The 13,384-nt window shown below is 36.5% G+C and overlaps 4 protein-coding genes and 1 pseudogene across 4 annotated transcripts in view; 4 read left to right on the top strand and 1 right to left on the bottom strand.

Annotated features, from left to right (window-relative positions):
• Positions 1–1,056, top strand: part of LOC104704578 (GTP-binding protein SAR1B-like) — a 1,836-nt gene extending 780 nt beyond the window's left edge. The window contains exons 2-3 of the mRNA XM_019227055.1: positions 1–86; positions 460–1,056. Of these exons, the coding sequence (XP_019082600.1) occupies positions 1–86; positions 460–780 (407 nt within the window). The 3' untranslated portion in view covers positions 781–1,056. The remainder of the gene's footprint in view (positions 87–459) is intronic.
• Positions 1,150–1,935, top strand: LOC104701043. The gene is made up of 4 exons (XM_010416673.1): positions 1,150–1,249; positions 1,335–1,414; positions 1,504–1,729; positions 1,805–1,935. The coding sequence occupies exons 1-4, from the start codon at positions 1,177–1,179 to the stop codon at positions 1,915–1,917; spliced, it is 492 nt and encodes a 163-aa protein (XP_010414975.1). The 5' UTR covers positions 1,150–1,176; the 3' UTR covers positions 1,918–1,935.
• On the bottom strand, positions 1,993–5,316 carry LOC104701044. Its single transcript, XM_010416674.2, has 11 exons — positions 5,233–5,316; positions 4,826–4,990; positions 4,045–4,738; positions 3,810–3,894; positions 3,608–3,695; positions 3,339–3,523; positions 3,132–3,264; positions 2,897–3,033; positions 2,731–2,805; positions 2,419–2,529; positions 1,993–2,203 (listed from the first exon to the last, which is right to left on the bottom strand). The coding sequence occupies exons 2-11, from the start codon at positions 4,959–4,961 to the stop codon at positions 2,123–2,125; spliced, it is 1,725 nt and encodes a 574-aa protein (XP_010414976.1). The 5' UTR covers positions 4,962–4,990; positions 5,233–5,316; the 3' UTR covers positions 1,993–2,122.
• On the top strand, positions 9,228–10,995 carry LOC104701042 (chaperone protein DnaJ-like). Its single transcript, XM_010416672.2, has 5 exons — positions 9,228–9,619; positions 9,713–9,800; positions 9,936–10,006; positions 10,111–10,170; positions 10,733–10,995. The coding sequence occupies exons 1-5, from the start codon at positions 9,503–9,505 to the stop codon at positions 10,871–10,873; spliced, it is 477 nt and encodes a 158-aa protein (XP_010414974.1). The 5' UTR covers positions 9,228–9,502; the 3' UTR covers positions 10,874–10,995.
• On the top strand, positions 11,403–13,370 carry LOC104704577 (annotated as a pseudogene).

The following is a 13,384-nucleotide window of genomic DNA, read 5'->3' as shown; positions in this document are numbered from 1 at the left end:
TTAGCATTGGCAAAATCAAGTTCAAGGCTTTTGATTTGGGTGGTCATCAGATTGCTCGTAGGGTTTGGAAAGATTACTATGCCAAGGTTCATTTACTATATTCTCTCTTTACTAATACTTTTTTTCAAATCGAACAGAGCTCTGTTTTATCTGATGATTGTTGCTGCTATGCTAATTCACATTACACATGTGTTTGCCTTCAAGATGATTTTAATGGTCTTGATCTGAGAGTATAAATTAATGTTCTTTTCCTTTAGTTCTACACAGTTAGAAGTGTTGTTATGGTTTAGACCTTTTGGCTTGTATATCATCAGACTAGAGTTGTTTAAGATGAACCTAGAGCTGTGATATTCTCATATCAGTGGTATAACTATGGTGATGAGTTTTTGTAGAGCGAACTCCAAGTATGTTTTGTCCTCTGTGCTGATAGGAACTCTTTTTTTTTCTGGTTGCATAAAGGTTGATGCTGTTGTTTACCTTGTGGATGCTTATGACAAAGAAAGATTTGCTGAGTCTAAAAGAGAGCTTGACGCTCTTCTCTCAGATGAAGCACTTGCAACCGTTCCCTTTCTGATTCTTGGAAACAAGATTGATATCCCTTATGCTGCTTCAGAAGATGAATTGAGGTATCACTTGGGTCTCACTAACTTTACCACCGGCAAGGGAAAAGTTACACTCGGAGACTCTGGTGTTCGTCCACTCGAGGTCTTCATGTGCAGCATTGTCCGGAAAATGGGTTATGGCGAGGGATTCAAATGGCTCTCTCAGTACATCAACTAAGGACAGAACATCATCAAGTCTTTTTTTTTCATATTTCAAACCAAACCCGAGAAGATTTTCCGTACAATTTGTCTATTTCTTCAAGCTAAAAGATTTGTGATTGATGATGATATCACATCCTTCTCCTAGAAGTCTTGAACCCTCTTTTGTTTTTTTTTTGTTGTTTCCTGTGTTAAACATAAGTTTGGTGGCTTGCATTTCCAAACTTATTACATGTCTCTGGTCCACATTTTTGTCAACTGCTTATTATGTTTCATTGAACACTATTCCAAGTTAGATCACCAACTTTTTTGAACATACGCTTTCACTTTATATTAACGTGTGTCCTACCTCACCCTAAATAAAATCGATTCAGCAATCAATCTCTGTCTCCCGCTCTCTTTCTCTTTGTTTGCCATGAATGTTCGGACGGTGTTAAGATTATGGCTACTGTATGCAGTGTTGCTATTTGATAGTCAAAGATATTCAGGTGCAGTTTGGTGTTTCAGTCTCAAATTCTCTTTGTTAAGACACTCATTAATTTGGTTTTCATTCTCTTGAGATTGTTGATGCAGTCAATGCACAGGGTGGTGGTGTAATAGGAGGCGCAGGGATTTTGGTTCAGAGAGCCGCGTTCTGTTTTAACAATAACCTGGTAAGTGGTAGTATGATCAATGACAAAACCTCGTAAAAAGAAATCACTGTTTGACAATAGCTTTTTCTCCATCTTTTTTTTTGCTGCAGCTCTACAGAGGGTGCAGTGAGGCGTTCAGACTAAACGCAGGAGGTGAATTCAAGGTTCCACCAGAGGAAACAGACAAGTTCTGCAACGGTCCTTGTTCCGCGGAGACAGAACTTGTACTTACATGCATCAATAGCGTCATGTCTGATTTTGTTTTTTACAATCGGGCTACCCCAAGAGATATTAGGAACACCCTCCGTGGTGGCTGCAGTTCATCTTTCACACGAGGTACCCCTAACTTTTTTTCATCCTACACGTAACCATGTAACATGAACTTGACTTGAGTTTGGATATACATTACAGGGAACTTCAATGTGGGAGACTATGCTCAGGGACTCTATTTTGGCAAGGCCGGGAAAAAGCTGCCTGGATTGTTCATTGGACTAGTTCTCGGGTTTGTACCGTTGATCCTGTGAAGCTACTCACAAACCATACAAGAGTATGTATGTAAATGATATTCTCCCTGTTAAGATCTCTTTTTTTTGTTACTCTGAAACAAGATTTCTTTTTTTTTTTTTTAATTAAAGCAAATCCTACATAGAGAAGCTACGGTTAAATGTATCTTTTCATTTGAGTTTGAACAAATATTTACAAACTTGCTCCTTTCTTTTCAATGGCTTGTTAAATGACTGAAGCTGATGTTTGCATGGAATTGCACTTAGGCTTCTTCTTCTTCCACTTCGGGTTATCCATGTGGGAAACCTGCACAAAATTTAGGTTCATGTTAGATTCCATATTTCAAGCTTTACACACCAAAATGCCATTTTAATCGCATATCATCCCCACAAAACTAACTCTTTAAGATATCATCAAACTCATATTTTGTAAGTAAGGCTTGAAACCTGATGATTTTGACTACGGAAATCGGCTTAAACTATCTGTTAAAAGATAAGGGCATTTATATGAGAGCTACTTACAATTTGAGATTTCCACTGGACTTTTTCCAAACTACTGTCATGTGGAGGATGATCGCGAACATGGCGAAATATGTGAATCAGCACTGCAGCATCAAGAGCAGCATACTCTAGCTGCACAATACACTTAATATCAGATTCGACAACTATGCTTTCACCCTCTCACTCATAACTCGGTCAAATTTTAGGCAGACACTAAATATATAACTGTGGTCCCTCTTAATCATGACAACACATATATGGAAACATTCTTCAGTAGGTTTTTCTAGTATCAGTCAGGTTCTAGCTAAAGAGATAATGGATAAGATTATATACCTGATTCTGGGTCAAAGGCCTTTGTTCCCAGTCGCTATTGCGTCTTGTTTTGTTCAGAGACACCCCCAATATTTTCTGACACAGAACAAAGAACAACAATGACAAGAATGTAATATCAAAGGATTTTGTGAACTAGGAGCTATATAACAAAAAGACAAAATCTCACCTTTGTCAGTCCTGCTAAACCACCACATGTTTCTTTGAAAAGATTTTGAATATCTAACAACATGCCATAGCGCTTGAAACATTCCAGATCCCCATATGAAAGGGCCAACTGCTTGATGTCACATTGAAAACTATAACCTAAAGATAATTCATGATCACGGTGTTGCTCAGTAAAAGAATTTATCTTTATAAAGTAGGCAAAAAGTGAAGAAGATAGATTTCAGTTTCACATATACCGAGCTTTAATATACTATACGATTGCAAAATTTGGCCAAGGCAGTTGTCCAGAATTTCAGAGGCATCATCGTAAAGCTTTATCAAGTCCAATATGAAAATTTTGGTATCAGTTCCAATTTGCATAATTGAAACCTGTAAACAAGAACAACAACGATAAGAATGTTACAGCATGTTAGGAATGGGAAGCGACTGTACAAGTAATTTACCTTGCTCGGTTTACTGCCTTTGATATAAATGGGTTTCCATTCACAGTCAATACCCACAACTCTACATCCTTGAAGAAAAGAAGTTGCTTTTCTCAACTCATTAACTTCATCAACCCAGACTACATCTTCCACAGCTAGATCGTTGAGACGCAGAAAGCTTTTTTCAAGAAAACAAACCTCAGCCTCTGAACAACATAAAGAGTACCATTGTAAGCTTCTTACAGTTTTGAAAACACTAGGCGAGGTTCCGTGCAGCAATATATATATACCTTGTGCTTTTGGCAGACCTTCAAGTGAATATCGATCACACAGTTCATCAACCTTCTCCAAGTACCCCGCTTCCATTGCCAAGTAGACCTATAAACTCAAAAGGCCACCAACACTTCAGTTAAACAGATGATTATACAAAACAAATGACCGCTTCATGTTACAAATCTCCCTACAAAATGAATATGTACAACAAGTGCTTACCAGATACTCAAGAAGCTGTCTATCACCTTTTGCCATATTCTCAGCAACATCCCAGCATGCTTTTTCTGCCAGATCCTTCAATGCACTGCCAGTTAATCGAAAAAAAAGATAATCTTTTAGTGTTAATTCTGCATATGTATTCTCCTCAGCTGATTCTAGATAGACAAGATCCAAAACAGGTAAAAGATAAAGCTGTCTAATGTTTACAATCAGAAGCAAAAGCGACTGCAACAACCTTTCTTTACACTTGTAACACAATTCCGGAAATTCCTGCTGGAGATAGTTCTTCTTTATGACATTGTACGCCTGCTTTAGCATATTCCTTGAACCATATTCTTGGACAAGAACGCATAAACTGGGCCTTCCCATGAAAGTAGCCCATCTCTCTGCAGCTTGAAAGTCTTTATCCTCAACCATTTGTTGAAGAAAGGTTTCTCCAGGGAAACGGAAAGAGAAATGCTCTAACAAAGACACAGCCGTCATGAAAGATTTCGACTTGATCAAATCAGAAATGTATTGTTCCAGAAACGCACTTCCACAAGCAAAACCATGTCCATGCCAAACATCCGAGACAGACAAGGCTTCATCAATGCTGGATAAACCCACATCAAACACTTTAAGAGTATGCAACATCACCTTCTCATCATAACTTACAGAACCTCCAACTGTAGCAAGGAAGAACTGAGCAGCTAGTTTTCTCGCGGAAGACATATCATCTTCACTAGTTGGTGGTTCAGATACTGATTTAAAGAAACGACGAAGAGCTGATATAACCAAGTGACTAAAGCCTTCACCATATACACCAAACATAGGAAGCACAATGAGGCACTTAACAATGAAAGTAGCAGGTCCTGGTTTAGGTTTATTAGCAAGAACTTGATGAACTCGATACTGCAAAGCTTGGAACTTCTTAGTTGCCTTCAAACTTCCTGAAAACAACACCCATTAATTTACTTAAACCGCACACAATTGGGGACTTATAAAAAAGCAATAAAGTCTAGCTGCTAAGGACTTACCATATTTATAACATTCTTTGAGAAGATACAAGAACACAAGTGGAGACACATAAGTTAAATCTGAATAAGCATGTAAACACACTGTTCCTGCTTCATCTCGTACCTCCAAATCAGCTTGTTCAGGATCCAAACCCATTTTGAAACCTCTCCTAGTCAAAAAAAATCCTGATGTCAAAGCAAACAAGTTACTATCTTTGACCAAATCAAGCAGTTAGAGATGATTTATATAAACAAAAAACGAAACTTTGAAATTAGATTTCAGATTTTTTTTTATAAGAAGAAAAGAGTGAAGGGGTTATTATGAAAATCCAATTTTTCTAGAGTTGTTTGTTGTGATAAAGCGGTAACTAAAAACACACATAATTATATGGAACAAAGAAGATTGTGTTGTATAAAAAGTTTCTCACCGGAGATTTGACCAACCGGCGAGGATGGCCGGAGGAACGAGGAAAGAGAGAGAGAAGTTGAAGAGTTGTGAGAAGAGGACAGTATCTTTCCTCTAACGGCAAAATATCCGTCCGTTGACTCCGTTTATCTAGGTTTCAAATGTAAATTGATCTAATCTCTGAGGGTCTTTTTGTCTTTTGATGTATTTAACATGCCCACAAGGCCACAACTAAGGGTGTGGACCGAACCGGAACTTCGTTAATTCGGTCCGGTTTTTTTGGTTCTTTCATTGTATTTAATATGCCTTATTCTGGGGAAAAAGTAGCCTGAAACATATTAAATTAATATTCGATAAATTAATAATTTTTATAAATTAATAAATTTATTCAGTTCCAAATTAGACATAATTCAATAATATAATAAGATAATATTTTTTAAAAAAATCCTTTGTAAATATATGGTTCCATCAATAATATAAATTAATAATTACGTACAGTTATCTAAATATATGTGTATATATACACATTAATTTTTATTTGAGTTCATTTTTAATATTTTTACTATATAAAAATCTTTGAGTACTATCTTCAAAACATGATAATTGTTATTTTTATTTTAATTGATTTTATAAAACTAGTAATTATAATGATTAAACCTTATTTTTTAATTTTTTTACTAAATTAGGAAAGTCTCTTTATAAATTAATAATTATTAATTTATTAATTTATCGATTTATCGAGAAATTAAAACTTCTATAAATTAATAAAATTTCATAGTTCCAACATTATTAATTTACAGAGGTTTTACTGTATCCGGGATTTGGTATCCGATTCAGTATATGTTTTTATCCGCTCCGAAAAATCAAATATTCGGGTGGGCTAAATCCGGATTCGAATAATAAAATGAATATGAAAAATTTTAAAATCGGATATTCTATATATACGTATCCTACATCTATATATAGCAGTTGGACTGTATAAATATTCATGTACCTTTTACGCCTGTTATCAAACTTAATATTTTAAAGCTCATATACAGTACTTTAAAATTGAAAAAAAATTAGAGTTCACTTATTAGTTGAACAATGTTTTCTGGATATTAGGGTTCACTACACATTATCACGTCGCCGTTCTTCATTTTTTTTTCTTTTCTTTTTGTCGTTGACCACCACTCCATTGTCTTTCCATGGTCGTGACGATCTAAGATGGAAAACAGTTAGGAAGACTTCGATGGTCGGTCGTTCCACCATCTGTATCACAAAGAACAGAAGGCTAAACAAACAAAACGACTCCTAATTGCACAAAGAACACAATTCACCGTGGAATCTCATTGAATGATCGAAGATAATTATACTAGGACTCCATACCACAACAAATTGACTAACTACTCATAATCAATTCCATCACACGACATCATGCATCCAGCAACAGAAAAATAATTCAACCAATTAAATTCCTAAACCGCTTTAAACCATCCACTTAACCATTCTAGAACTGTAAGGGCTCTGATACCAAACAGAAACAATCCGATCCGTTTTTTTAATAATAATAATATATAATTAAGCATCTCATACTATTTAATTAAACAAACCAAACCACAATTAATCATTAAACCGACAACAACCAACATACACAGCGGAAACATATAAACAATACAAACCCACATATCATCAATACAAGATCAATCCTATCAATTCTATCCAACAACCTAGCATACTCTAACCAAGGTTCCAACAACATAACCATACAAAACCATCCCACACACAAACGAGACCCTAGATCATCCTCCTCCTCATCGCCGTAATTCCACGTCACGTACCTGCAACTGAGAAACCAATGTTTAACCATTAACAACCAAACACAACAACCCAGGAAAAACAAGCATCAGCCGCTGCTGAAACGATTTGTGTCGACCGACACTACCTCAGTGTTGATCGACACTCCTCCTTGGTGTCGACCAACACCTACTTGGTGTTGATCGACACCTACTCCGCAGATCGTTCTACTCAAAGCTGGAAGTCGCAGAACCGCTTCCCAAATCCTCCAAATCGTCCGAAACTCAACCAAAACTTCTGTAAACTCATGGAAACCAACAACCAACCACAAGAACACAAGAAAACAACACAAACAGCCACAAAACAAGCAAAACAAAGGATTCTCGGATTCTCAGGCTTAGATCAGCCATGTTCATGCACTCACCTCTTTTGCAGAAATTTCATGACCCAAACTAACGAATCCAACACCTTAGAAGACTTCTCCTTCGTTCCTAGCACCAGATCTCCACTCCACATGAACAGATCTCTCAAAACCAGCTAAGAATCTCTCCAAAAAGCCTCCAACTCTCAAGAACACTCTTTTCTCTCTTTCCTCTTTAAAAACTATGGAACAACGACAAAATAACACTTCCCAAAACCCATTTTGTCGACTTCTCCCTTAAATAGCCTGGTTCTAAGGTTTCTTCAAACCAAACCGGCCCAAATCGACAATTACGACCAATTCGTCGAACCAGAAATCAATGGTGTCGACCGACACCACCCTTGGTGTCGATCGACACCCATCCCCAAAAATCACATTTTGGTTCGCGGATGTTATAGTAATGTGGATATTATTGGATTAGAAGGTAGCTACTTTAACCTTAGTTAGGAGTGTATCAACAAAGAAAACATAAACACCTTATATGATCTTGGTAAAAATAAACTTCGTTTGTTGTATTGATGTTTGTGATGCTTTGCCATTTGAATCATGGATTTTGTATTCATTTGAATATTGATCAATGTTTTGTACTGGTAAACTTGTTTACAAACACAACAAGAAGCGTGTCAGTTTTGTTATAAGAAACAAAAACAAAAAAAAATCTCCGAGTGAAAATCCCTTAAGTATATTATCAACTCCGTTTTTGTTCAGTTACTACTCTCAGCCTATGTTTCTTGATCGATTGTTGTATAGGGTTCTGAGTGAAAGCTTGTAGAAAATCATGAAAATTAAACATGGAGAAAAAGCTCTTTTCGTGATATTATCTCATCTCACTTTTACAATTACATTATTATTTTGTATTTAAAGAGAAGACTCTTAAATGAGAAGAGAACATGTGTCCTCTAACTCATGATTCCAAAGGATATCGAATTTTTTTGTGTAGAAAACATTCATGAAACTTTTTGCTTTACGCACAGCTTTTAATTAAGTTTGTCTTTTTGTCTTGTTAATATACTAGAGCTTTTAAAATCGATAACATACATTAGAGTTAAGCCAATTATACAATTAAATTTACCTGATTTAAATGTAAACGTTTGTAACAAATACTATTGAGTTACAAATTATTGTAACTTAATTTTTATATTTCAGTCTATTTTTATATCTTATTATTGTGTAAATCATAATTTTCATGTTTAATATAATTTCAGAAAACTAAATCATATTTTTAACATCAAATGTATTTGAAAATGTATAAAAAAAAACATCATGCGCTATCGTGCCGGATAATTTATAAAGTTGAAATTGTAAATGAATTTCAACAAGTTACGTAAATAAGTAAATAATTAAATAACTATGATTTTCTTTTTGTATACAAAATACACGCCTAGTGAGACCACCTCTCCATACAAATTTAAATAATCTAATGGATCTCTCTAACCTTTGGAATTCGTATGGAGGATTCAGACAACCCTATTGATAGTTTTGTTGTTCATGTAATCTGTTCTTAATAACTTAGATTTATTTGGCTCTCAAAACCAAAATATAGATCCAAATTTTTCAATCTCTATGACTCTATACTTGGTTCACCTCTTAAGAGTACGAAGTGCAACTAATTTAAGTTATCCTACAATTTGTTTTGGGCTAACTTTTTAAGGAACCAGAAGTTAATCTTAGATTGGGTTTTCCATGGGCCTTAATTTAAAATGGCTTCCACACCATCAACAAGCTCTTTTCCACTTCTAAGCATTATTATGTAATCTAACGAACACGTGACATGTAATATCACAAAATATCGTAAAGATTTAAAAATATTAAAAAAAAAATAGAAAAAAATATCAAACCCTCTCTCGAAGTTTCCTTCTCTAACTTCCATCTCTCTCCTACGAAGATATTTTTTATTTTTGGTGTTTGTTGGTTTCATTCCATTCTCTTCTCCATCCACAAAAAAACAGAGCTATTGCTTCTTCAACTCTCAGATTTTTCCGATGCTTCGACAGTGAAATTGACTTAACTAAAGGAGAGATACATAACATAACAACCTTCCAAAACGTAGCACCGACGGAGACGGAGACGGAGGAGAGCTAGCGGTTTTCGGAAAATGGCGTCTGAAGGTGGAGGAGGATCGAACATCAGATCTAGCTACTACAACGTTCTCGGGATTCGTAAAGACGCCTCCGTTTCCGATATCCGCACTGCTTACCGTAAGCTAGCCATGGTACTTCTACTTTATATGAATCATCTTAGAATTACCTTTTTTTGGTTATGAATCTGTGATCTGAAAATATGATATTGGGAAATTTTGATGAAGAAATGGCATCCGGACAGATACGTTCGGAATCCTGGCGTCGTCGGAGAAGCTAAACGTCGATTTCAACAAATACAAGAAGCCTATTCTGGTAATTTCACGTTTTTTCTTTCGAAAAATATCTTCTTAACGTCCGTTAATTCTTTATCGTTATCTTTATTTGCGTCGCTTGTTAACGTCCGTCTCAAGTAACAGCACTGCCATTTTTTTTTTTTTTTTAAATTAGTTCTGAACGATGAGAATAAGAGGTCACTGTACGATGCTGGCTTATACGATCCTCATGAAGATGATGACGATGTTCGTACTCTTCTCTTTGTTTGTGCTTTAGAAATTTTTTTGAAAACGACGTCGTTTTTTTAAAAATATTTGACCCTGAACCTAAATGGTGTTGTGTGATTTAGGATTTCTGCGATTTCATGCAAGAGATGATCTCAATGATGAACAATGTCAAAAAAGACGAGGTACAGTATGCCCCAGTTCTATCCCGGTTTGAATTCCCGGTTCATGATACTTCCGTTGATCATTTAGTGTATGACCACCCGGTTCAGGATAATTTCGTTGATTGATCATTAGTGTATTACCCAAACCCGCCCGATTTAGGATAATTTCGTTGATCATTAGTGTACTGCCCACCCGATTTAGGATACTTTCGTTGATCATTAGTGTATTACCTACCCGGTTTAGAAACTCTGATTATTGGTTTAGACCCCTACAGGATGTTTCGTCATTTTGTATTATATGATTTGGGTTTCGTTAGATGTCCTAGACCGGTTATTTAATTTTGGCGTCCTCGATTAGTTGAAGAAAGTTGTGGTCAACAAGTAACCAATCGTAGGCTGGTTTTGAAAATTTAAAGATTGTGTAAGAGAGTTTTCTCTGTCTCACTAATTTGGTAAAAGAAGTACAATGTGTAATTGTTAACCAAGATAACCAAGGAAATAGACTTCTGCTTGTGTATTTGTAGATCGAATTAGAAATTAATTAGTTTTTACGAACCGGTTTGGTTCGGTTTTGATGAGTTAGGGAGAGAGTTTAGAGGACTTGCAACGGATGTTCACGGATATGGTTGGTGGAGATGGCGTGAGCTTTGACTGTAGCAACAATCCAAAGGGTAGTAAAAGACAACGTGTCAATATCTCGAGGAGTAGTGCTGCGATGCGTTAACGCTTACTACTTCTTCTGTGTGTTGTGTGTATCGTGTTGTATCAAAATTTCAATTCCATTTTCAATTGTCTAAGACCCCAATGCCCATATAATAAAATATCTCAAGAACTAGTTAGAATCTTCTGAAGTTCTTTTTTGACGCGTGTTGGTTAAGTTGCTTTTGCTTCCCAACATGATCCAATCACACACAAAATGTATCTCTCTTGATTTGGTTAGGATCACATTAAATATTCTAAAAAAGATTGTTGATGTTTTTGGTTATCATATCTTCTCACTAAAGATTCCAAAAATTGTTTATTAATGTGAATGTTAGAAATCATGATTCATTGTTTAGTTCATGTCGGAAGATTGGACCGGGCAAACGAACACGAGATTGTCGAATGCAAAACTATAATCCCACGGTACCGAAATGAAATCCATTTTTTGCAGACTAATCCTGGTTGAACCAAAATTAATTTAAACCGGGTTAAACCAAAATTAACTCCCAGTACGAATTCTTTCTCTCTCGAGTCTCGAGCAGTAAGATTCTCGGAGTCAGAAATCGAGAAAAACCTAGTTCAGCTGAAGATGAGGAGATCGTTTGCGATTGCGACGGCGGCGGCGAAGAGATTTGGTCACCGGAGTCTTCCTGAGAAAGGTAAACCTGGAAATGCTCCTCCTTCGTTTAGCCATTGCAGTTTCGGTTCTTGTTACTGGGTAGTACGAGCTTTTTCTAGCGTCAGGTTACAGAGATAAATTGAGAAATGGGATGAGTAGTGATATGAAGTTAGATGAAGCAATTGGTTTGTTCAGTGAGATGGTACAGTCTCGTCAACGCCCTTCCATATTTGATTTCAGTAGATTGTTGAGTGCTATCGCTAAGATGAAGAAGTATGATGTTGTCATCTCTCTGGGCGAGCAAATGCAAAAACTGGGAATTTCACATGATCACTATACTTACAATATTCTGATTAACTGTTTTTGCCGATGCTCTCAAATCTCTCTTGCTTTAGCTATTCTTGGCAAGATGATGAAACTCGGATATGAACCCGATTTCGTCACGCTTACTTCAATCCTCAATGGGTTCTGTCACGGTAGAAAGATTTCAGAGGCTCTAGCTTTGGTCGATCAAATGGTTGAAATGGGATATAAACTTGATACATGGGTATATAACCCTCTAATCCATGGGCTTTTTCGTGACAACAAAGCCTCGGAAGCAGTGGCTTTAGTTGAAAGAATGGTTGCAAATGGCTGTCAACCAAATCTTGTTACTTATGGTGCGGTTGTGAATGGAGTATGTAAGAGAGGTGATATTGATTTGGCTTTAAGTATTCTCAAGAAGATGGAAGCTGCGAAAATAGAGGCGAATGTTGTTATCTACAACACAGTCATTGATGGTCTTTGCAAATACAGAGAAGTTGATGATGCTGTTGAGCTGTTCAATGAAATGGAGAACAAAGGAATCAAACCAGATGTTTTCACTTATAACTCACTCATAAGTTGCCTTTGTAATTACGGAAGGTGGAGTTATGCCTCTCGACTACTCAGTGATATGATTCAGAAGAAAATCAACCCCGATGTAGTCACTTTTAATGCATTGATCGATGCATATGCGAAAGAAAGGAAGCTTTTAGAGGCTGAAAAATTGTATGAGGAGATGATTCAAAGGTCAATAGATCCTGATAATGTCACGTACAATTCATTGATCAATGGGTTTTGTATGCATGATCGTCTAGAGGAGGCTAAGAAAATATTTGAGTTCATGGTTAGCAAGGACTGTCTTCCAGATGTAGTGACTTATAGTACGCTTATAAAAGGATTTTGCAAGTGTAATAGGGTAGAGGACGGTATGGAGCTCTTCCGTGAGATGTCTGAAAGAGGGTTGAATGGCGACGCTGTCACTTACAACACTCTTATCCAAGGGTTTTTTCAAGCTAGAGATTGTGATAATGCCCAAAAAGTATACCAAGAGATGGAATCTGATGGTGTGCCTCCCGATACTATGACGTACAACATTTTGTTAGATGGACTTTGTAACAACGGGAAGCTAGAGAAAGCAATGGTGTTATTCCAGGATCTGCAAAAGAGTGAAATGGAACTTGATATTGTCAGATATAGTATTATGATTGAAGGGATGTGCAAAGCTGGGAAGGTGGAAGATGGGTGGACTTTTTTTTGTAGCCTCAGCCTTAAAGGAGGGAAGCCTGATGTTATAACCTTCAATACTATGATCTCAGGATTTTGTGGAAAAGGCTTAATGCAAGAAGCAAATGCCTTGTTCGAAAAAATGAAAGAAGACAGGATTCTCCCAGATGATTGTACGTATAATACACTGATCAGGGCACAACTTAGAAATGGTGACAAAGCTACATCAGCAGAACTCATCAAAGAAATGAGGAGTTGCAGATTTGCTGGGGATGCTTCAACATTTAGTTTGATCACTGATATGTTGTATGATGGGAGATTGGACAAAAGCTTTCTAGACATGCTTTCTTAAACCATCCTTGAGGTGAATAACCCTTTTATGTTGAT

Source organism: Camelina sativa, chromosome 7, assembly GCF_000633955.1.
Source record: "Camelina sativa cultivar DH55 chromosome 7, Cs, whole genome shotgun sequence".
Taxonomy (NCBI): domain Eukaryota; kingdom Viridiplantae; phylum Streptophyta; class Magnoliopsida; order Brassicales; family Brassicaceae; genus Camelina; species Camelina sativa.
The sequence above is the reverse complement of the archived record's forward strand: the minus strand, read 5'-3'. Positions and strand labels throughout refer to the sequence as shown.

Excerpts from the sequence above, each read along its gene's own strand:
- LOC104701043 (XM_010416673.1), top strand. The coding sequence starts at position 1,177 with ATGAATGTTCGGACGGTGTTAAGATTATGGCTACTGTATGCAGTGTTG. Across the intron at positions 1,415-1,503 it reads TCTGTTTTAACAATAACCTG|CTCTACAGAGGGTGCAGTGA; the intron begins GTAAGTGGTAGT and ends TTTTTGCTGCAG. Across the intron at positions 1,730-1,804 it reads CAGTTCATCTTTCACACGAG|GGAACTTCAATGTGGGAGAC; the intron begins GTACCCCTAACT and ends TATACATTACAG.
- LOC104701044 (XM_010416674.2), bottom strand. The coding sequence starts at position 4,961 with ATGGGTTTGGATCCTGAACAAGCTGATTTGGAGGTACGAGATGAAGCA. Across the intron at positions 4,739-4,825 it reads CAAAGAATGTTATAAATATG|GAAGTTTGAAGGCAACTAAG; the intron begins GTAAGTCCTTAG and ends TGTTGTTTTCAG. Across the intron at positions 3,034-3,131 it reads GTATAGTATATTAAAGCTCG|GTTATAGTTTTCAATGTGAC; the intron begins GTATATGTGAAA and ends AATTATCTTTAG.
- LOC104701042 (XM_010416672.2), top strand. The coding sequence starts at position 9,503 with ATGGCGTCTGAAGGTGGAGGAGGATCGAACATCAGATCTAGCTACTAC. Across the intron at positions 9,801-9,935 it reads AATACAAGAAGCCTATTCTG|TTCTGAACGATGAGAATAAG; the intron begins GTAATTTCACGT and ends TTTTTAAATTAG. Across the intron at positions 10,007-10,110 it reads CTCATGAAGATGATGACGAT|GATTTCTGCGATTTCATGCA; the intron begins GTTCGTACTCTT and ends TGTGTGATTTAG.